Source organism: Rhinatrema bivittatum, chromosome 3 (genome assembly GCF_901001135.1).
Source record: "Rhinatrema bivittatum chromosome 3, aRhiBiv1.1, whole genome shotgun sequence".
Classification (NCBI taxonomy): Eukaryota; Metazoa; Chordata; class Amphibia; order Gymnophiona; family Rhinatrematidae; genus Rhinatrema; species Rhinatrema bivittatum.
This window is the reverse complement of record NC_042617.1, coordinates 5,212,237-5,236,433: the sequence shown is the minus strand read 5'-3', so window position 1 is coordinate 5,236,433 and position 24,197 is coordinate 5,212,237. Positions and strand designations below refer to the sequence as shown.

General features: G+C 46.5%; 1 protein-coding gene across 2 annotated transcripts in view; it reads right to left on the bottom strand.

The window, feature by feature from the left end:
* Window positions 1–24,197, bottom strand: part of XPO5 (exportin 5) — a 404,361-nt gene that overhangs the window by 365,130 nt on the left and 15,034 nt on the right. Inside the window, exons 3-6 of one of the 2 annotated variants that reach the window (XM_029592834.1) lie at window positions 15,017–15,089; window positions 14,242–14,379; window positions 13,697–13,879; window positions 5,337–5,363 (exon numbers count right to left, since the gene is read on the bottom strand). In XM_029592834.1, the coding sequence (XP_029448694.1) occupies window positions 5,337–5,363; window positions 13,697–13,879; window positions 14,242–14,379; window positions 15,017–15,089 (421 nt within the window). The remainder of the gene's footprint in view (window positions 1–5,336; window positions 5,364–13,696; window positions 13,880–14,241; window positions 14,380–15,016; window positions 15,090–24,197) is intronic. The other variant, XM_029592835.1, reaches the window with a different exon arrangement.

Sequence of the window (24,197 nt, the reverse complement as noted above, 5' to 3'; positions counted from 1 at the left end):
TTGATGGAAGAGTAACAGCTACCCTGGATCAAAGGGTCTTAAGTGTATAAAACAGTGGCAGTCTGAGGGAGAGGGAGAGGTGCTACTTAGACTTTCTTCGCACGTGATTGAGAGAGACACAAGCGGGGTGCTTCAGATAATTGGTAAATATAATCTTTTATTCAAGTATATGAGAACCTTTAAATTGCTATTGTTTCTACATTGGCAGATGTATTAGAAATGTATTAATTTCTAAAAAGATGACATTAATAGACATTTATCTGATATTAATAATTTCAATTTCCTTATTAATGGCTCTTGCATTGATTGTAGGATATACTCTGGTAAAGTTAAGATTTGAACATAAAAGTGTTTCTTAGTCATTTAGAGATATTTATTCATGCCTTTCTTTATCTGAAATAAAATATTTTTACAATAAACTGACTGGTTTATTTATGCATGATGTGCTGCATGAATTAATGGTTAATAAATTTCTGTGGTAGATTCGAACACACCTCTGAAAGTAAACTTTTTGTCTCAAGGCAGAAAGGGTAGGGAAATAGAAGTGGAAGTGGGATATTTTATCAAGGCAGGATTCCCTGGTTTTAAATTCTGCTAAGGGTAGAAGCCTCAATACTTCCATTCAAAATTTACCACACTGGGTCTGAAGCCACTTACTCCCTGTTCCCCTCCTGGCCAAATAGGCCTTGTAGAGAAGCAGTGCAAAATCTATGGAGATGTCTTGAAATTCAGAGAACCCATCCTCCACCATGTCCATGGCAGGCTCGCCCCCACCTTCCTGGTCCTCCAAAGAGGTTTGGACTATCGGTGCCAGCTGGGGGTGAATCTCTGGGCTCCCTCACAGCTGTCCATTTTCTGCCATGGGTATCAAAAATGGCCACCACTCCATTAGCCCCCTTCAGGAGTTTTTTGTTCTTTTTGTGCTTAGTTAAGTTTGAAAAAAAAAAATGTAAAAACAGCCTCTGGGCTCTGAGCTGGAGAGCCAAGACAAGCGGCCTGCACAGCAGCGCCGGGAGCAATAGACTCCAGAGGTATCCTATGTGTGTGGGGGTGACAGATGGCTGGAACCAGAGTGGCGGAGAATTTCCTGGTGGGGAGTCACTCTCTTAGGGCGCCATTCTCTGTGCAGCTGCCCGCGCAAAGGTTTCCCGCCACAGTCTTACATACCGCACGCCAGTGGGAACACTGTGGCGTGTTTCTGTCAGTCTTCTGACTGCGACTGCATGGTGTGCCCCTTCTTCCGCCGTTTTCTCTGTTTGGTGGCGGGGCAGACAGAATCCTGCCCAATGTCTGACAAGCCGCATGTTGAAGTCTGTAAGGCCTGTGGAGTTTGGTCTGCGTGCTTGAGCTCCCTTTCCATGTGCATGGTTTGTGCTTTTGGGGGGGGGGGGATCCAAATGCTCCTGCAGCAAGGGATAAAGTTTCACCATTGCTCTCCCAACCTTCAAGCTAGCCTCTGGAGAGTCCCACTCCCGGCTAATAAGCTTCTGAATCTTTTTCGAAATGGGAAAAGCACTAAGTGGCCCCCCGAAGACCATCCAGAATCAGATTGACTCCCTCGCTATCTGACTCCTTCTTTGTGAGTTTCACCCCTAATTCCTGCAACACCTGGGGAATAAGTGGCCGTAGCTCCTCCTCCTTAAAAAGGTGAATCACACGACTGTCGTCTCCATCAGCTTCAGGCCCCTTTACCACAACTTGATAGTCTATTTTGTAGTTAAAAAAAAAAAAAAAAAAGAAGGGCACCTTTCATCCCATCCTGGGTCTGCAAAAGGTGAATTGCAGTTTGCGGGTACCACACTTCCGGATGGAAACGTTGTGCACAGTGATTTCGGCAGTCCAAACAGGAGAGTTCCTGGCGTCTCTGGATCTCACCGAGGCTTATCTGTACATTCCCATTCGACAGGCCCACCAGAAGTTTCTCCGGATCAAAGTGCTGGGTCAGCATTTTCATTTTTGGGCTCTTCCCTTCGGGTTAGCCATGCATCTTGAACCTTCACAAAGATGATGGTGGTGGTAGCAGCAGCGTTGAGAAGGGAGGGGGTGTTGGTGCATCCATTCCTGGACGATTGGCTTATCTGGGCAAAGACGAAGGAGGAATGCTCATGTTCAGGACGCCCAGTAATGTCTCTTCTGTGCTTGATGGGATGATTGATCAATTCGGCAAAGAGTCACCTGGTGCCACTCAATTTCTAGAGTATTTGGGAGCTCGATTCGATACCCTAAATGGCAGGGTGTACCTGACAGCCGACAGGGTAGCCAAGCTACAGGGTCAAATAGATCGCCTGCTCCACACCTCCCTGTACCCAAGGTCTGGGATTACTTGCAAGTCCTAGGCTCCATGGCCTCGACGTTGGAGCTGGTTCCGTGGGCATTTGCTCACACGTGCCCGCTGCAGAAGGCATTATTATCCGCTGGAATCAACCGTCATAATAGTATTTTCTTCAGTTGCCTCTTCAGAGGTCCAGCCTAGCGTGGTGGCTGTCGAGGAGAAATTTGAAAAAAGGGATGGCCCTCGAAGTTCCGGATTGGGTGGTGGTGACCACCAATGCCAGTCTCAAGGGCTGGAGAGCAGTGTGTCTAGGCCAGTCGGCTCAGGGCCTTCGGTCAGTGGCAGAGCAGTACTGGTCCATCAATTATCTGGAGACAAGGATGGTGAATAGAGCTCTCGAAGTATTCCTGCCACTGGTCCAAGGTCGAATGGTGTTTTCGGACAATGGTAGCATACATCAACTGCCAAGGAGGAACCAAGAGTCCCACTGTGGCTCGGGAGGCCCAGCTGTTTGTGTGGGTGGAGCTCCATCTCGAGGGGAAGAGACAACGTGCAAGCGGACTTCCTAAGTCGACAACAGTTGGACCCAGGGAAGTGGGAACTGTCCCCGGAAGCCTGGAATCACATTTGTGCCCGATGGGGGACTCTTCAGCTGAACCTCATAGCAACGCGGTCCAATGCTAAGATGGAAAGGTTTTCCAGTCGCAGGCAAGAAATCGGGTCGGTGGGACTGGATACTCTCATGTGCCCATGGCCGATGGGGATCCTTCTTTATGTTTTCTGTCCATGGTCTCTCATAGCACATGTGCTCAGACGTGCAGAATCCCATCCCAGATCAGTGGTACCGGAGTGGCCGCGTCGTCCGTGGTTCACAGATCTTGTTCATCAGGCAGTGGACAATCCTCTGCGGCTGGCTCACTTGCAGGGGTTGCTTTGGCAAGGACCCATATTTTCAGATCAGGTGGATCACTTTTGTCTCGCGGCCTGGCTTTTGAGAGGAGGTGATTACACATGAAGGGATATTCGGATCCGGTGATTGCTACCCTTTCTTCAGGCTAGACATCCTGCTACTTCCATGGCTTATTCTAGAGTGTGGAAGGTTTTTGAGACCTGGTGTGGTCAGAGACGTTTAGATCCGCTGCTAGTTTCCATCCCACACATTTTATCTTTTCTGCAGCAGGGCTTATGCAAGGGTTTTGCTTATAGCTTGCTTCAGGTCCAGGTTTTGGCCCTGGGTTGTCTCAGGGGTAAGGTTCAGAGCAAGCCTTTGGCATCTCATCTCAATGTTGTACGTTTTCTGAAAGGAGTAAAGCATCTGCATCCTCTGATATGGAAGGTGTGTCAGAAGTGGAATCTCAATTTGGTTTTGCAGGTTCCCTATGCGGCCCCCTTTGACCCATTGGGTTATGCTTCTCTAAAGGACCTTACTTTGAAGACAATCTTTTTAGTAGCAATTTGCTCAGCCAGGCGAATCTTGGAGCTCCAGGCTCTTTCTTGCCGCAATCCTTTCCTCCAGATTTCCAACGACAAAGTTTCTTTTTGAGTATGGTGCCTTCGTTTTTGCCGAAAGCGGTTTCTGCTTCCATGTGAATCAGTTGAATTACCAGGGTTCCCAAAATGGTCTCAAGATCCTACTTTGAGTAGGGACCTCCACCTTTTGGATGTTCGGCATGCCCTGTTGCGCTATTTGAAGGTCACCAATTCTTTCAGACGATTGGATCATCTGTTTGTTTTGTTCAGTGGCTCGAAGAAAGGGGGAGAAAGCATCCAAAGCTTCTTTGACCCGCTGGTTGAAGGAAACTATTAGCTCAGCCTATATTTGTAAGGGCCATGCGGTTCCAGTTGGCCTTATAGCACATTCCACACAAGCACAAGCGGCCTCTTGGGCTGAGTGTCAGCGTCTCCCTAGGAGATATGCAGGGCTGTTTGGATCTTGCCTTATACTTTCACCCATCATTACCAATTGGATGTGTGAGCACCGGAGGCTGCATTGTTCGGCAAAAGTGTGTGTTAAGAGCGGGTCTTTCGGGTTTCCGCCCGGTATAGGGTTGCTTTGGTACATCCCACTTGTCTGGACTGATCTGGATATGTACAAGAAAGGAAAACTGGTTCTTACCTGCTACATTTCATTCCTGTAATACCGCAGATCAGTCCCGAGGCCCGCCCCAGCGTTGCTGCCGAAAGACTACTTGTCTTGGTGTTAATCCAATGCGTTCTGAAGATTTTGTTTAAAATTGTTAATACAGTGGAGTTTCAAAGTTAACAGGAGGTTGTTGTTACTAGGGTTTGTAGCTATCCAGTTCAGAGGTAACTAACCCTGGGTTTTTAGTTCACCCTGTTATAAAGGCTTGAGTACAGGTCAGTGCTATAGGACTGCAGGTGGCACTCTCGGATATGTAGCAGTGTCCCAAAGTTTTGTCCTCTGCCTTCATCAGCTGGTAGGGATGCAAAACACACTTGTCTGGACCGATCTGGGGTATGAACAGGAACTTTTAATTTCAAAGTTTTGCATCTTACACATTAAGTCTCCTAGGATGGCCTGGCCCTTAAGTATACTGACGCTAATTCATCTCCTTCCTAAGGAGCATCACCCCTACAAGGATCAAGGTAACAGTGAGGGAGAGAGTGGTAGGTAAGCAAGATTTCCTACATGGCCCAAGGCACTGATGAGGGAAGGTATGGATGGACCAGGATTCATATGGAGCTCAGGGCACTGGGGGGATGATGGGGTGGGAAGAATCATCCCTATGGCACTCAGGTTAAGAGTAAAGTAGGGAACATGGTGCAAAAAATATAACTGCAGACATTTGGACACTAATACTGAAGCAAGTCTCCAAAAAGCTGTCCTGTTCATTTGCTGCTGAAGTGCAAGGGTTAGATGCTATTTGGAAACTCTGGCATACAGAACAGAGTGCCTTCCTCAAGCTTTAGCAAGATTAGAATTACTTATACAAAGCCTGCCTACCAAACTGTGCCTCTTGCTAGAAATGGCTTTATTATTACAGACTGGGACAAGAAACGTATAGCTTCCCATTTCTCACCTTTCCACCATAATAATCCTTACCTTGGACTCCTGAACTGGGTCACTTTTCTGTAAAAGAAATACAAATACAAGCTATCAAGGTGTCCCATACCCATCATATAGTGACAAAGAATCAGACTAATCCATGTCAATGCCCAAATGATGCTGTCAACATGGGGTCACTAATGGGAACAGCTTTGTCCTCTTGAGGCTTGGAAAGCATGAATGGCACAAAAATGGCATTCCCTACAGATGTGCATGGAATGGCATTAGTTAAACAAAGTAAATAAGGCAATGGGGCCAGATATGATACATCTTAAACCACTAAGAGAAAGTACAGAGGTGCTGGAAACTCCACTGACAATTCGCATCTCTCAGTCACTACAGGACACATCATCAACTTGGGAGTTGTGATTTTACAAAGGCCTTTTGACAGCGTTGAACGAAGCTCATTACCGTATTTTTCACTTCATAAGACACACCCGACCATAAGACACACCTAGGATTCAGAGCGGAAAAATCAAAAATAAATAAATAAATAAATGGTGTGCTAAACCGGCTCTCTTCCCGGGTGTCTGTGCATCTTATGGAGCAAATTAGAGGAGGGCAAAAAATATTTTTTTGTCCCCATTTCATTTTCGAGTCTGGGGAGGGCTATTTCTGTCTACTCCCCGGATCAGAAAAGTTATCGTTCTCTTTGTTGGAAAAAAAAAACCAACCCATCCCAACCCTTTAAATTTAATTAACACACCCCCCCCCCCCCCCCAAGACTTGCCAAAAGTCCCTGGTGGTCTAGAGGGGGTCCGGGAGCGATCGCCTGCATTTGGGCCGTTGGCTGCCAGTATTCAAAATGGCGCCGATAGCCTTTGCCCTTACTATGTCACAGGGGCTACCGGTGCCATTGGTTGGCCCGTCACATGGAAGGAGCAATGGGTGGCTTGTCTGCACATTTTACTTTCTATATTGCGCGGGACTAATAGGCTCATCAATTTGCATTTGCATGTTGTGGGCGCTATTAGTTGGGGGGGGGGGGTGTTAGACGCACATTTTCCACGCGCTGTTACCCCTTACTGTATAAGGGGTAAAAATAGCGCATCGAAAACATGCGTCCAAATGGGGGCTAACAGTGCGCTTGGCCTGAGCGCACTTTACTGCATCGGCCCGTGTGTTAATCACATTAAGCTTGTTTTCTTAAAAAGCTTATTTTTTGTCTCCCTTCCCACTAAGGTTACTGATAGAGATGGGGAATATTTCTTGTTAACTTTGTGTTAAGATATGAATACTGTCAAATAACATTTTCTTTGTATTTTGAAACATTCTTTCATTTATTTTCTGTCTGCAAAGTGTACTGCTTTGTATAAGTTAACATTCATTAAATATAAAGTTAAAAACAATTAGAGGGTTTTAAAGTGCATTTCACTGCTGTTCAGCAAACTGGACAGATGAAAACAGCAAAATTACTAATTATTTGAAACATGCTAACAAAAAAAAAAAAGTAAGATGTAAGAATATCTTTATAGATCATGGATTGAACATCATCTAGTGCACTGTAACAGGAGGATTACCTCATGCTACAGTGACATACATCCCATGTGCCCCATGGAGCTTAATAATACATGCCGTACTGGATCAGACCAAGGGTCCATCAAGCCCAGCATCCTGTTTCCAACAGTCTTTATGGAGAAATTGCTTACCTGAAAATTTCATTATCCCAGGACAAGCAGGATGGTAGTCCTCACATATGGGTGACATCATCAATGGAGCCCTATCACGGAAAACTGTCAAAGTTTCTAGAAACTTGACTGGCACACTGAGCATGCCCAGCATGCCATGATCCCTGCAGCCACAGGGGTCTCCCTTCAGTCTCTTTTTTTTCCGCGCTGCTTTTATTTTTATTTATTTAGAGATTTTTATATAGCGCGGCACGTTCAGAACATCACCTTGGTTTACAGTAAACAATAATGCAGCAACAGGCTTTACAATAAAATATTGAACGGCGCAATACATGCAATAGGCTTTACAGGCTTTTAGCCTCACTTTGAAGGAGCTCTGTGATTTTTTTCTCACAATTCTTTCCTCACAGAATATTATTATTTTCTGTCAGAAAATTCCCTTCTCGGGTCTCCCTTCGACATCCCCTTCGGTGAGTACTCTGGAGTCTTTTTCATATATTTCGGATACTTTACTTCAGTATCCGCGGGCCACCGACCATTACCCGGCCTAAAAATGTTATAATGGCCACGGGGTTCAAAAGATGTTCTAATTGTCCCCGGACAATGTCGCTTACAGACCCCCCAGACATCTGTGTTCTCTGCCTGGGATCAGGCCATGATGTCCGCACATGTTCCGCCTGCGCCCAGATGACACCGAAGGTTAGGCGTGCCCGACTGGATAAAATGGAGGAGCTTTTCAAAAATATTACTCCATCGTCATCTTCTGCGTCATCGCCGAAGAAAATTCCTTCCTCTGTTGGAAAACATCGACCCCATCCGGATCTTCCATAGCGTCCTCTTCAATATCCAGCAAAGACCATCGAGAGAAATGACGCCATCGACACCGTTCCATCGGGAGAATCGGTGTCCGCATCGGCTTTGAAGGACGTCGAGCCGATGAAAAAATGGGTACGGGTAACAAGAGCCGCCATGCCCCTCTGTACCTGAGACACTGAGGCGCTCTCCACCAGCATCGGTGTCCGAGACTGTGCCACCACATTCTTTTTTTTATTATTTATTTATTGAATTTTTCAGTTTAGTTCAGATAACGACAATATAAATGTCAGTATTAATCGATTCTTACAAACTCAAAGAAATAAAACAATAAGTCGAAAGATAAACAAATGCTACCCCATTTATACGTCATATCTTTATAAGAAACTAGGAGACAAGATGTATTATGAGCAGATAAAATACATTAACAAATAACGTTAAGAACATAAGAAACTGCCATGCTGGGTCAGACCAAGGGTCCATCAAGCCCAGCATCCTGCTTCCAACTTACTGCTAAAAACGAGACTGAAGGGAGACCCCTGTGGTTCAAGGGATCATGGCATGCTAGGCATGCTCAGTGGGCTCAGTGTGCCAGTTGAAATTTTCTAGAAACTTTGACAGAAGTTTTCCGTAATAGGGCTCCATCGATGTCACCCATATGTGAGGACTACATCCTGCTGTCCTGGGATAACACCTGTTACAGGTAAGCAACTCTGCTTTTTCCTTAGTGTGGACAGATGGACTCAGGACCAATGAGTTATGCTCCCCTGCTAGCAGATGAGGAGAGTTAGATTTCAAAACTATCACACTAGCTACCCCCTGCAGTAACCTCAGCCCTCCAGTATTCTCTTCAAAAGCCACTGTGGACATACTAGCGGAAAACTTGATTAAAATATGATTAACAAATGGATAACTAACTGTACTCAAACACTGAACCCTACAGCTTCTAAGCAGGAGGGGGAAACCCTGGCTTCCTTGTGTTGACTTTCCACCACTGGCCCCTTATTTATTTATTTAAAACATTTATATACCGTTTCACCAAATACAAGAAATGACCGAAGCGGTTAACAATACATTTCCAAATTAAATTAAAATTTAACTAAAATAATTCCTCAATTACTTAAAAATAAAATTAAAATTAAATTAAAAATTATAATGGAATAAAAATTACATTAAACTCATGATCAATTTTCAAAAAGAAATCAAATAAAATAACTTTAACCATTAATTGACCGGCACCATCCCTGGAGCCTCTATGGCCTCCACAAAAGGACTGTTGGCAGTTGCCAGTCGGCTTCGCAGACACGTTGGAGGTTGTCCTAGACTGAGATCTCCTTGAATCCCTGAACTGGGTTCGAGGTGGGAACACCTTCTTAATAGCCGCTTATCCTCAGGCTGCCTGTTCCCCTGAGATTCTCCCAACATCTTCATCAGCCGATCCAAAACCTCCCCGAAGAGAAGCTTCCCTTTGAAAGAGCGAATACACAGCTGACATGTCCGCTGACCAATTACACAGCCACAAAGCCTGCGGGCCACCACCGCCAAGACCATATTCCTGGTTGACGTGCAAACCAAATCATGTAACGCAACAGCTTCATAAGCCACCCCAGCCTCTAAAACATGCTGATTGACGGCACCATCTCCTGTTGAAGCCGGAACCTGTGCTTTCTGCACCCCACACAGACAGGCCCTCTGCATCAAGCTGGCACAAATGACGGCCTAAACACTCAGCACAGAGACCTCAAACATCTGCTTAAGGTCAGTCTCCAACTTGCTGTCCTACACGTCCTTCAAAACAGCAGCCCCCGCCAAAGGGATGGTCATCTTTTAAGTGACTGCTGACACTGCAGCATCCACCTTCAGTACACGCAGTACCGCCAAAGTTTCCTCCATCAGGCACTTGGGGGGGGGGGGAAGGTCTTCAGCCCATCCAGGAATAGATTCACACCCTCGCTATCCAACTACTCCTGAATCATTTTAACCCCCAACTCCAAGACCTGGGGAATAAGAGAGCATAGTTCCACTTTCTTAAATATACGGACAACTCTAGGATCATCCCCCTCTGATATTTCATCCGGATCCGGGTCGTCCTTAGCTGCATCTGGGTCCACACCCGGTGGCAGAGTCATGTCAGTGTCTGGAACCACCCCGTGATGGTCCAAAGGGACATCCTGCGGATCATCCATGGAGTCCCCCCCTTCCCTGGGGTCCACCTCCGACCGACGGTGTCCCAGACAATGCAGTAGGTCCCCGAAACCCCTTCCTTACTAGGAAGGCTTAATGCATTAAGAGGATAAATTTCAGCACAAATCCCTCAGGGCCATCCATCCCCTGCTCCAGGCTGTCATCGGAGGTCTGGAAAGAAAGACGACAAGTGAGATAATCAAGTTTGCAGATGATACAAAATTGTTCAGAGTAGTTAAATCACAAGCAGATTGTGATAAATTGCAGAAGGACCTTGTGAGACTGGAAGATTGGGCATCTCAAAAAAAAGATATAGTTGCAATGGAGAAGGTTCAGAGAAGGGCAAACAAAATGAAAAAGGGGATGGAACAGCTCCCCTATGAGGAAAGACTAAAGAGGTTAGGACTTTTCAGCTTGGAGAAGAGACGGCTGAGGGGGGATATGATAGAGGTGTTTAAAATCATGAGAGGTCTAGAACGGGTAGATGTGAATCGGTTATTTACTCTTTCAGATAATAGAAGGACTAGGGGACACTCCATGAAGTTAGCATGGGGCACATTTAAAACTAATCGGAGAAAGTTCTTTTTCACTCAGCGCACAATTAAACTCTGGAATTTGTTGCCAGAGGATGTGGTTAGTGCAGTTAGTATAGCTGTGTTTAAAAAAGGATTGGATAAGTTCTTGGAGGAGAAGTCCATTACCTGCTATTAAGTTCACTTAGAGAATAGCCACTGCCATTAATTGCATCAGTAACATGGAATAGACTTAGTGTTTGGGTACTTGCCAGGTTGTTATGGCCTGGATTGGCCACTGTTGGAAACAGGATGCTGGGCTTGATGGACCCTTGGGTCTGACCCAGTAGGGTATATTCTTATGAGGCCTGCAGCTCTTGCTGCCTCATGGCCTTACCTTCCGTGCTCCCCCCAGCAAGCAGCTATTTGCCTTCCTGCTCCTTTCTTTCTTTTTTTTTTTTTTAATTTAAAATCACAGATATAAAGATAGTAACATAGTAATGACAGCAGAAAAAGACCAAAATGGTCCATGCAGTCTGCCCAGCAAGCTTCGCTTTGTAGTAAATGCAGCTATGTGAAGTTTACCCCCAAGCCTTTTCATTCATTTCCATCCTTAGCCTTTAGGGATCCACAGTGTTTATCCCATACCCTTTGAAATCCTTCACACTTTTAGTCTGTGAAGGATTTCAAACACACACAAGGGTACTTCCCTGATTCTGGGGCCTTGCAGACAGAGGCCTCAGAGGCCCTGAGGGACCCAGTCCCCTGGCACGATGTGGGTGAGCACAAGGCAGGGGTTCCCAACCCCCTGGATGCCCGGCTCAACCTGAGGGATGGTCCACCAAGGAGCCTAACACCCTCAGGGAGCTTCCTCCGAAATTCTCCTACTTCAATTTCTCTCTATCTCAGACTGCAGTGTTGCACCTCCACCATCTGCTGGAGTCAGAGAAATACTGAGGGGACTGCAGGTGGCACACTCTGCCCTGCAGCAGTGCTTCAAAGTTTGTTTCTCTGACTCCATCTGCTGGGAGGGAGCCAAAACCACTTGCCTGGACTGATCTGGGTATGGCCAGGAACTCCTGGATGGCTTCCAGTACTGGAAAGTAGCAAGAAGCTTTTTGCAGGGAAATCAAAATGGGATTCCTCTTTGGTTCCGTCAGAGTTTGCCCCAAGAAGTCCCAGTGTCTTCAAGGTCTGGGAAACCAGGGCCAGCAATTCGTCTCTATGAAAAATCCATAACGAGGTTCAATACGGTTCCAACCCGGGTGGCATTTCCCCTTCATCCAAGGGACCCGTCTCCCCCTCTTCATCAGTGCCATCAGCGTCTCTACTAGGGATACCCTTGGTCAGACGAGGCAGGCCTCGAGGTTTGCTGATAGGACTGGGAGAGGGAGGGGTTGCGACTGAGGTTCTGTCCGGACAGGGGCAAACAAGGTAGTAGACTTGTAGCCCCTGGAAAAATTCCACCCAAGAAAAGGCCACCGGGTCCATGCCTAGCCCAGGGGATGGGTCCAGCTGAGTTTCCCTCGCCCATGGATGACCCAGTCAAGGGAGTACTCAGATCTAAAATACTTCCAGTTAAGGCTGTGGCTAACCCATCATCTGAATGGGAGGAGTCTGGGGAGACCAGCTTGCTTTGGGCTTCCTCACACTGCTGAAACAAGTTGGAATCCAGGTCAGGCTGTGAAGCCACAACATGACAAGAAATGCAGAGCAAGGCACTTATGCTTCTTGGTTGTCGGCGGAAACCGTACTTTCGATCGGCTCGTGCCTAAAAAATGTATGCACCCAAAATAGCACACGGTGAGGCGCATGCTCAGCCCATGCACACAGCTCTTCCTATATCACGCACTTTCGGAGTTGTGCGCGTACATTCACGCCATTAGGCGCACTGTGCACAACGCCGCCCTACAGAAGGCAGTACTGCACGCACAGAAACAGATGCAAGATGGCGCAGACGTGGCCTACCATGTGGTGTGCCGACCAAGCCTAAAGCGGGGCCTAGCCCACCGGGGGCTGCTCAGCCCACTCAGAAACCCAAATGCCCCTTAGACCCATGGGAACAGGAAGGACATCAAAGCAGCACACTGAGCACGGAGGAAAACCTACTGAAACTCTCTCCAATCGTCTCAACTGGTACCTGGGCTCAGTGCTTACCAGCTGAGTACAGAGATGGTCTCCGGCTGTGGGGGGAGAGGGCTTTCGCCGTGACCGCCTCACTCGGCTTCTGCACAAGCAGCAAAGCCCACACTGGGAACCGGCTACCGGACCAATGCACGTCTCCAAGGGATCTCGGAAATTGCCTCAGGAATTCTCAACAGGGGGAGGGACCCTTAGCTATTACCACAGGAGAGCAGGGCTCAATTATTTTTTCCAATTTAAATGCAAAATTTCTCCTTCCAAAAGAACTACAATCCTCACAGGGAGAGTTACATCTACCATCTGCTGAAGTCGCTGCAGGGATATATCGAGGGCAAGGTCAGCTAAGAAATCTGATTCCATCTCCATGTGCTGGCAGGCAAGCACAACCCATTGGTCCTGATTCCTGAGTCCATCTCGTCACACGCTAGGAGAACATGTATTCTGTCTCCTCCCCTGCAGATACCCCAAATCTCAGTGATAACCCCATGTGTTTCCCAGGGAGCTGCCCACAACCTCCACAGGATACCCAGACATTTAGATAGAAAACCTGTGTGTGCTTCTCCCATGTAGCTGTGATGTGTCCTCTGTCTTTTCCCTTGCGGAATTACCGAGACTCCCTCTGACCTTGTCTCTCCTCTCTACGGTGTTGACATATACACTCTGTCCCCTACAGGGTTACTCCAACCCCCTGTGATGTATAAGCCCTCTCCCCCCCTCTATGTAACTGTGACATGTCGTCTTCTACACCCTCCCTTACAGGGTTACCCGGACTCCCTTTGATAACGCCATGTCCGTCCGTCCCCCCCGTCCCCCCAAATGGAGCTGTAACCTATACTCTGCCCCCTTGCCCACAAGAGTTACCCTCAAGCCAAGTGTTTCCTCCCCCCCTCACTGATTTACCCCAACTACCTGTGACATATGAACCCTGTCTCTCCTCTGCAGTCTTACTTCCACCAGGTTACCCTAATGCCCCGTGTATCTCCCCTGTGCCCTCTACCCTGATCCATGACACCTAAGCCCCACCTCGCCCCATGGAGCTGCGACATGTCCCCTGTCCCCTTCTCTGCACGTGTCTTACCAGGCGTCTGTACTTGTTCACACTCTGCTGCAGTATGAGAAGAATGAAGCTGAATATCTTCTCCATGCACTGTGCAAGGGTTTGTTGAATGTCTCGCCTGCGCTGCGTGGGCAATGTCTGGAAGGTGACCACATCTTCCGCCAGTCTCAGCAGAATGAACATCACCAGCTCTGTCTGTGTCTCCTAAGAACCCAAAACACAAACTTCAAACCATGGGGGACAATACCTAGCAATTGAACTCTCATTCATTTCGGGACATTAAAGGGTTATACTGAAAATCCAGCATAGTGTAGAACTAGAGAGCAGGTATAGGCTCCAGAGCTCTGCTAAGGAGGGAAACTATTTACGGAGGAAGAGCACAGCAAGCGGCCTGCACACTGCTCTCCATTACAGGAAAATTAGGGGAAGTGACATAACATATGGCAAGGTTTTAACCAAAAATAAAAATATAATCACTCTTCTGTGTTCTAACCTAAATCCAGCAGTACCCACATGCTAACTAGTGCTGGAAAATCACCATGAACTGATGTAGATGCACTCCTTACCCCTTGTTTGGAGAGCGTCTCCAGCTCTGTCATCAAGTCAGGCCAATACTGTGGCCACTCCCTCTTAATCATCTCCACCACAATGCGAGCAATGACATCCTTGATGTGACTCTCCTCTTCCAAAATGGACTGGATTCCCTGAGAGAAACAGGACAGTGCTTCACACTGGTAACAGAAACTTCTGTATGTTATACAGACAGAACAGAGTCCTATTTACTGAAGGTTTCCCTCAAGTTAGGGTCTATAAGAAAAATGCTTAGTAAATAAGGCCCTAACAATATAAGGAGGAAAAGAGAGAGGCAGTCTATGGTGTGATAGCCTGAATGTGCAAACATAGGAAAGAAAAATAAGCCCATCCCCGGGTGAAGAAAATGCAGGAGTAAGAACAGGACATAAAGATTCAAGAACGTCCTCTCACTCTCTTCCATTTACCACGTCACACTGTGCTGCTTCATATGTTGTGATCAGAGGGCCATATAAAAACAAGTAAATACTGCAGGCAGAGAACTACAAGCTAGCTAAAAATACCAAAAAGACAAGAGAGAAGGAGGAAACAGAACAGCAAAACAGAACAAAAGACAAATAGAAAGAGCTGCAAAACCTTGCTTTTTTACCCTGTTTGAAGTGGAATGTGCCTCCACATCCAGGCACAACTAGCTGTGCCCCAAGCATGAAAATGTGTCTACATTTTCCACATGCTGCAGGTAACACCAAATTTAGAGAGAATAGTTATCATGCACACCCCAGCATGACATCAACCACCAGTTGCACTCACATTGGAAATCAGCCAGATGACATTGTTCTTCAGGTAGACCTTTTCCATGCGTGGCATGTTGTTCCAGCGATACCTAGCAAGCAAAATACAGTGTGTGTCAGTGACTACTGAACTGCACAACGATGAGTGTCTCCAGCCCTGCACATATAAGAACAGACCCAGGAGATGCTGAGCCACAATGAGAACACAACCTGCTCTTCAGAACGAGTTGTACCTTGGGTCAATAGCTCAGCCCAAATTCTCAGGTGCTCTTAAAAGGCTTTCTCCCTGAGATATTCATCTTTACGCACTGGTTTCACAGGAGACGAGCAAGCAGTAATATTTGGTTGGATCTCTTTGGAGAAACAACCCAGTGGTTAGAGCAGTGGACTGCAAACCAGGGCAGCCAGGGTTCAAATCCTGCTGCTGTTCCTTGTAACCTTGGGCAAGTCACTTCATCCTCCATAGCGTCAACTACAAACTAACAGGGTCATTTATCATTTCGTGTCAGGGCCTTAACGCACGCAATAATGCCATAATGCATGCGTTAAATAGCGCAACGCGTTAGTATGCAAATGTCACATTTACTATACAAGTGGGAGGAATTTGGGCAGAGTTAATGGTAATGAGCAGCTCCTAACATCAAATGCGATGTTTTAACACCAGAAATAACTACACCTTTTTCTGTGCATTGTGCCTGCGTTAGTTTTGTGTTATCGGGTATGCCGTTTAGGGGGAGAGAGAGACTGTAGAGACCAATATGTCACTCTCTAGTTACCTTATTTGAAGGTAAGTAGAGAGTGCATTGTACAAATCAACTCCTCTTGTACCTTTCATCGATTCAAAAGGAAACTTGGTGTCTTGCCTACTATTTTTTGTTCTTGTAATAGCACAGATCAGTCCAGACAAGTGGATCCTGCATCCCTACCAGCAGATGGAGGCAGAGACAAAATCTTGAAGCACTGCTACACAGCCAAGTGCCACCCGCAGTCCCCAAGCCAAAGAGTAGCCACCATTCCCCTTTACAGGGCGAACAGGAAACATAGGACTGGAACCCCCTGAACTGAAGCCTCTCAAATGTCTAGACATAACTGAAAAAAAAAACCACAACTTACGTACAGACGTAAACATCTCTGATCAAACTACACTGGCTTCCCATTCATTATCGAATTCAATATAAAATTGCCTGTTTAATTCATAATATTATATATGGAGAACCCGCTGAATGGCTCAATACATCCATGCGCCTTCATGTACCGCAGAGAGAACTGAGATCAGCGAATAAAGGTCTTCTATCAGTACCCACTATTAAATCGGCAAGACTCAGCCATGTTAGAGATCGCGTTTTATCTATTGCAGGAACTAAAGTCTGGAACTCTTTACCAACCCACTTGAGATTGTCACCAGAAAAAAAGCAATTTAAAGCCGAACTAAAAATGTGGCTATTTAAATGTGCATTTGCAGAGTATGAATAGTCAGTACAGGGCATGAACATGTAGAAATGAGCTGCAAAACACCAGATTATAATATATGCTTACCTGCTATGACTTTTGTTTTTATTTTTTTATTTTATCTTTTAATATTAAAAGGTATACTTTTTATTGCTATTTATATATGATACACGATATTTTGGTTAGGCTTAATTCTTACGTGATTTTATCTTTTCTTAACAGCTAATTTATCTTCTTCTTCTGTAGTTTTTAGCTGTTACTATCTTAACAAAACATTGTATTTTCTGTTTGTGTTTATCACCTTGTAAACCGTTGTGAAGGCTTGTCTGATATAACAGTATATAAAAGCTAATAAACTAAACTAAACTGATATAAGGTGAAAACCACCACCGGGAAATTCAGTCTTTTGGCATCAAAGGGACAGATCTCTGGACTGACCTGTGGTATTACAAGAATAAAAATTAGCAGGTAAGAACCAATTTTCCTTTCCTGTTCATACCCAGATCAGTCCAGACAGGTGGGATGTACTCAAGCACACCTACACTGGTTGGGAACCTGAAAGACCCGCTTGTAGAACACTTTCACCAAAAGTCACATCTTCCGGCGCCTGAACGTCTAATCGGTAATGCTTGGTGAAATTATGAAGCGACCCTACTTATCTCTTGATGAGACACCAGATGACATTCCGGTCCAAGAGGCTGCCTGCACTCTTGTAGAATGCACCCTCAGGCCCTCCTTCAGCCATCGAGACAACGTAGTCTTAAGAACCTTTCTTCACCGAATACCACAAACAGGTGATCAGACCGCTGAAAGCTGTTAGTGACCTTCAGATAATGCAACAGTGTCCGACACATCCAGAAGATGAAGATCTCTAGCCTGTGGAGACTCCCTAGACCACACCAGAAATGCTGCAAGTTCTACTGCCTGATTCATATGGAATGAAGAAACCACCTTTGGTTATTTACACTTTCAGATAATAGAAAGACCAGAGGGCATTCCATGAAATTAGCAAGTAGCACATTTAAGACTAATCAGAGAAAATTCTTTTTCACTCAACGCACAATTAAGCTCTGGACTTTGTTGCCAAAGGATGTGGTTAGTGCAGTTAATGTAGCTGTGTTTAAAAAAGGATTGGATATGTTCTTGCAGGAGAAGTCCATTACCTGCTATTAATCAAGTTTACTTAGCTAATAGCCACTGCTATTAACTGCATCAGTAGCATGGGATCTTCTTGGTGTTTTGGGTACTTGCCAGGTTCTTGTGACCTGGTCTGGCAACAGGATGCTGGGCTTGATGGACCCTTGGTCTGACCCAGCATGACATGTTATTATATTCTTAAGAGGGGCCCATACGCAAGGTCACCCTGTCATTAACAATACGCAAAACAGGATCCCTACAAGTCAGAGCCTGAAGCTACGAAATCTGCCTGGCTGAACATATGGCCACCAGAAAGACTGTCTTCAAACTCTGTTCCTTCAAAGACGCTCGTCTTAAGGGCTCAAATAGCACCCCACAGAGCACCTGCAAAACTAAGCTGCGATTCCAATCCGGGCACACTTTCTGAACCAGAGGCCGTAAATGCTTATCCCCTCTACAGGAATTGAACCACATCGGGTTGAGATGCCAAAGACCTCCCTCGCAACTTGCCCCCAAGACAACTCAAGCCTGAAACCTGGACATGGAGCAAACTATAGGCTAGGCCCTTAGACAACCCCTGTAAAAGGACAAAATGTGAGGACCATCACAGTCAGGGGATAAAGCTGTTGTTGAAGACACCAGTCCTCAAACACCTTCCAGACCCTTACATATGCCATAGAAGTAGAAAAGGTCTCCTAGCCTGGAGTAATGTGGAAACTACTAGTTCCAAATATTCTTTCAGGCACTACTGCTGCCTCTCAAAAGCAAAGCCGTGAGAGAAAAATGATCCCCCCCCCCAATCCGAAAATATGGGTCCTCGTCACAGCAAGCCTGGCAGGTGAGCCAACCTGAGAGGACCGTCTACTGTAAGATACACCAGACCCGCGAACCAGTCAAGGGAGTACCAAGGCCAGGCGTACCTCCTGACATATTAACCAGGTCATCATCAGGGCGGGAAGACCCAGGCTTAGTAAAATCAGAGGATGATAATTCTCCCTGAACCTCTAAAGCAGCTCTGGCATAAGTTAGAGGGCCCTTCAGGCTGAGATGCCCTAATGGGACAGGCAGCACAGAGAGAAAGGCACTTAGGTTTTCTTAGCAACTAGCACCATTAATCCATCAGTACACTTAATGGGCGACTGAAGATGTGCATCCAGCCAAATCCCCACTGAAACAAATTTTATGCACACAAAATTTAAGCATCCAGAGTCTGTGAGCCAAAGAGCTAAGCACACAGTTACCGCTCCAAACCTTGGCGCACAACCAATGGGCAAGAAAGTGTGCGGACAGGCTGCACATAGTAGGACGCACTTGTGTGCAGACGATCCTGAAGGTGGCAACAGACTGTGCAGAAAAAAAAAGCATGCAAAGATGCTGCCATGGTCTACCACGCAGCTCACAAAAAAAGAAGCCTACCAGTAGGGCCGAGCCCAACAGGACCACTCAAACCGCCAGGCTGCCCAGTTCCCCTAACCCCCATGGGAGTGGGAAAGCACATCAGGACGACACGCTGAGCATGAAGAAAGTCCTAAACTAACCCGGTCACTCTGGTGTTTGTTTGTTTTTGGGGTTTTTTTAACGTTTAGGTGAGCTCAGCTCTTCCCAATTGAGTACAGAGATGGTCTCCAGGTGTGGGGGGAGAGGGCATCTCCAATCACCGCCACTCTCAACCTCCTGCAACAGTTGCCTTTAAGCTGTACAATCAGCTAAGTCCAAGCCAGCTGAAAAATCAGCTAACGGACCAAGGCATACATCTGAGGGATCAAGGAAATCACATCAGGAAGTCTCTACTGGGGGAGGGACCATTTGGTATTTCCACATGGAGAGCAGGGCAATTAATTTTCCTTTTCAAATTCTCCGTCTAAAAGCTGAAGCAATCCCTAGTACAGAAATGGACATGCACCATCTGCTGGAGACAGAGAATACTGGCAAGCTGATGTCACTGCAGGGGTATATATACTATTTATTTATTTAGCATTTTTATATACCGACTTTCCAATAACAGAATACTGTGATGTCAGTTTGCTCCGTCTCCATCTGCTGGTAGAGGTGCATAACCCACTGGGGTTCTGGATTCATCTGTCTGGATGCTAAGAAATGACATATTGGTCCCTACAGAGGCTCTCTCCCCTAACAGCATGTGTGATAAAAACGTTTTCCTAGTAACGCATTCTGTGGTGCATTGATCAGTGCATGAAACTAAACATAGCATAGGTGAAATACATTACACCTTGCGGAAATTACCTGTGCGATGCAGAAGCAGGGAAATTAGCCTAACCACTATATTTATAGCATTTGGATAAATCTAGGCCCTAGTGTACAAAAGGTGGAATATAAATCAAATATTTCTAGCAGACTGCCAACCCTATTTGTTGTATTTTTTGCTTTTGTAAAATTTCTTAACAAAGTGCAGTTTCACATCCAATAACTTTACTTTATTATATTTGATGAATTGCCAAGGTTTTGATAAATCAAAGTGATAACCCGAGGAAATAAATTTCAAACCAAGCTGTGTATCTGCACACAATACAACAGTATGTAAGTTCATGAGCCAGAAGAAAAAAAACCCAAACAAGTCTTGAGCAACATTACCACGGGGGGGAGGGGAGTTAAACCAAAATCTTGTAGGCGTGCGGGAAAAGGTATGAGTACAACCAAACCAAGGCAGAGCCATCAACTCTCAGCAAAGGGAGCACATGCTTTTGCAGGCTCCAGGCAGAAGCAAGAGAGGAAAATTGGTTCTTATCTGCTAGTTTTCGTTCCTGGAACAACACAGATCAGTCCAGACTCCTGGGTTTTGCCTCCCTGCCAGCAGATGGAGACAGAGAAAGTTTCACCAAACACTGCTATATAACCAACCGAGTGTGCCACCTGCAGTCCCTCAGCAGTGACTTGAACCCAAGCCAAGATGATGTCAAATGCACCCTGTACTAAGAACTTTGATTTCTACCTCCCATACCAAGCAGGAGGGAAGGGGCGTTGTAAACAAAAAAGTAAAATCGTTCCCATGAACAAAAGTAGAACAACATTGGGACCACCATCAATTTTATATATAATATACAAAATATCGGTATGAGCAGAGGATTCTTCTTCCCCAACAATGGGTGGGTCTCTGGACTGATTGTGGAATTCCAGAAACAAAAATTAGTAAGTAATGGAGAAAATACTTACCTAATAATTTCATTTTCCTTAGTGTAGCAGATGGACTCAGGACCAATGGGTATAGTGTACTCCTGTTAGCAGTTGGAGATGGATCAGATTTCAATCTGACGTCAGCCCTAGTACATATACCCCTGCAGGAAGTGCAGCTCTTCAGTATTGCCCTCGAAAAGCATTGTGGATATATGCATGACTTAATAATTTGAATAACTTGAATAACTTTATAACTTGGTTAACTTAATTAATTTGAACCTGTTGAATGGTTATAGTTGGAGACCGCCAGTGCCCTCAACCGAGAAACGTCGACACCCAGTAGGATGGGTGTCTTAGCTGAAGGAAAGCATGGCTTACCCGTGAAGTCACCCGAGTAATTCCATGAATGTCGGCAGCCGTGGGTGGGATTATTTATTTATTTATTTAAGGTTTTTATATACCGGCATTCGAGATCGCAGTCCCATCATGCTGGTTCACATAAAACAAGGGTGCATCGTGAAACATAAACTAGAACAGTGGTGCGGAAAATGCAGTTACATATAACAGGGTAATTAAAAACTTGGCGGGGAGGAAGAGAAAGGACAGATTATAATTCAAACATGTAAAAACGATAGTGGAGATAATTGATTATAGTGTGGGCGGAGATAAGGAGGCGTGGATGAGATGCTGAGTCTGTCCACACTAAGGAAAACAAAATTATCAGGTAAGCAATTTCTCCATTTCCTAGCGTGTAGCAGATGGACTCAGGACCAATGGGATGTATAAAAGCTACTCCCGAACCGGGTGGGAGGCTGCCTGTGACCCACTTAGTATTGCCCTTGCAAATGCTGTGTCCTCCCGAGCCTGAACATCAAGGCGGTGAAACCTGGAGAAGGTGTGGATGGAGGACCATGTCGCCGCCCTGCAGATCTCGGCAGGTGACAGCATCTTGGTTTCCGTCCAGGACACTGCCTGGGCTCTAGTAGAATGGGCCTTGACTTGAAAAGGCGGTGGCTTGCCTGCTTCTATGTAGGCCGCATTGTTGACTTCTTTGATCCAGCGGGCTATGGTTGCTCGCAAGGCCGCTTCCCTTGATTTTTCCCCGATGTGAAGGACGAATAGATGGTCCGTCTTCTAGGAGTCTGCCGACGTTGAGATGTCGTAGACTTCGAACCTCTTCCGAATTCTTATGCTCATCTGGCGATGGTAGTGAGATGGTTTGGTTGAGATGGAAGTGAGACACCACTTTGGGGAGGAACGACGGAACTGTGCTTAACTGATGGTTCCTGGAGGTGATCTGAGGAACGACTCCTGGCAGGACAGTGCTTGTAGCTCGGATATACAACGGGCCGAACAGACTGCCAGCAGGAAGGCTGTCTTCAATGTTAATAGTTGGAAAGACAGGCCACAGACAGGTCTGAAGGAGGTTCCTGCTAGGAAATCTAGGACCAGGATGAGGTTCCAAAGAGGCACCGACCACTTTAGGTGTGGCCGGATATGCTTGACTCCTTTCAGAAAGCGGGAAACATCCGGGTGAGAGGCTATGCTGCCGCTCTCGCTCTTGGTTCCGTAGCATGACAATGCGGCCACCTGTACCTTGATGGAGTTGAGAAACAACTCCTTCTGTAGGCTGTTCTGTAGGAATTACAAAATCGCTGGAATTTTGACTGAACGTGGTATAATGTCGCAGTCCTCGCACCAGGCTTCGAATACTCTCCAAATCCTTATGTATGTTAGGGATGTGGAGAACTTACGTGCTCGGGGTAGGGTGTCAATTACTGCCCCCGAGTATCCGCTCTTCCTCAGGCGAGTCCTCTCAATGGCCAGACCGTAAGAGAGAATCGAGCTGGATCCTCGTGGAGGATCGATCCCTGTTGGAGCAAGTCTCTGTGTGGAGGTAGCGGACAGGGGGCTCCCTGTCAGCAGTCTTCGCATGTCTGCGTACCATGGTCTTCTTGCCCAGTCCGGGGCCACTAGAAGTACTGGTCCCCTGTGGTGTTATCTTGTGGATGATTGCGCACAATAGGGGCCAAGGCGGGAAGGCGTATAACAAAGTCTCCTGTGGCCAGGTCTGTACCAGGGTATCGATTCCCTGGGACTGGGGTTCCCGCGTGCGGCTGAAGAAACTGGGCACTTGGGCATTGGACCGGTTTGCCAGGATGTCCGTGGTTGGGGGTTCCCCAACGGTTTACTATCAATTGGAATGCTGTGGTCGACAGCCTCAATTCTCTTGGGTCTAGACTTTCTCTGCTGAGGTAATCCGCAACGACCTTGTCTTTCCCGGTGATGTGGACGGCCGAGATCTCTTGAAGATTCGCTTCCGCCCATGATATTACGAGGTCTATTTCCAGAGACACCTGTTGGCTTCTGGTTCCTCCCTGACGGTTGATGTAGGCCACTGTTGTGGCGTTGTCCGACATTACTCTGACCGAACCGTAAGCAGGCTAGTCTGACTGCCCGGGCTTCTAGGCGATTGATGTTCCATCCAGACTCTTCTTTGTTCCATTGCCCTTGGGCAGTTAGCTCCTGGCAGTGTGCTTCCCATCCTTGTAGGCTAGCATCCGTGGTGAGCAGGATCCAGGTTGGTGAGGATAGTCTTGTTCACTGGCTCAGATGGCCTTCTTGTAGCCACCATCGTAGTTGGGCCCGAACTCTGTCCGGTAGCTGAAGACGTACGGTGTAGTTCTGGGACAGTGGATTCCATTGTGATAGTAGTGAGCGTTTTAGGGGTCTCATGTGAGCTCGTGCCCATGGCAGTACTTCCAGTGTGGATGCCATGAGGCCGAGGACTTGTAGGTAGTCCCATGCTGTGGGGCGAAGTTCGCTCAACAGGGTTCGTAACTGGGTCATCAGTTTTGATCTCCTTGTCGGTGTCAGGATGACCTTGTCTTGTTTGGTGTCGAACCGGACTCCCAAGTATTCTAGAGATTGGGAGGGCTGCAGGCAGCTCTTGTTTGTGTTGACCACCCACCCGAAGCTCTGCAGTACAGTTTTGACTCTGTTGGTTCCCTGGTGGCTTTACTCTGGGGATTTCGCCCTGATCAGCCAATCGTCTAGATAAGGGTGCACACAGATTCCTTCCTTCCTCAGTGTTGCTGCCATCACCACTATGATCTTGGTGAATGTCCGGGATGCAGTGGCTAACCCGAACGGTAGTTCCCGGAACTGGTAGTGACGGTCCAGGATAGAGAAGCGTAGAAAACACTGATGCTCTTGATGGATCGGAATGTGTAGGTAGGCTTCTGACAGATCCAGGGAGGTAAGAAACTCTCCCGGTTGGATCGCCCTTATTACCGAGCATAGGGTTTCCATGTGGAAGCGAGGAAACTTCAGGTGACGGTTGACTGCCTTGAGGTCCAGGATGGATCTGAACGTTCCTTCTTTCTTGGGGGACAATAAAATAGATGGAATAACGTCCAGTATTTATTTGTTGTGGAGGCATCGGTGTTATAGCCTCTAAGGCTAGCAATTTTATTTATTTA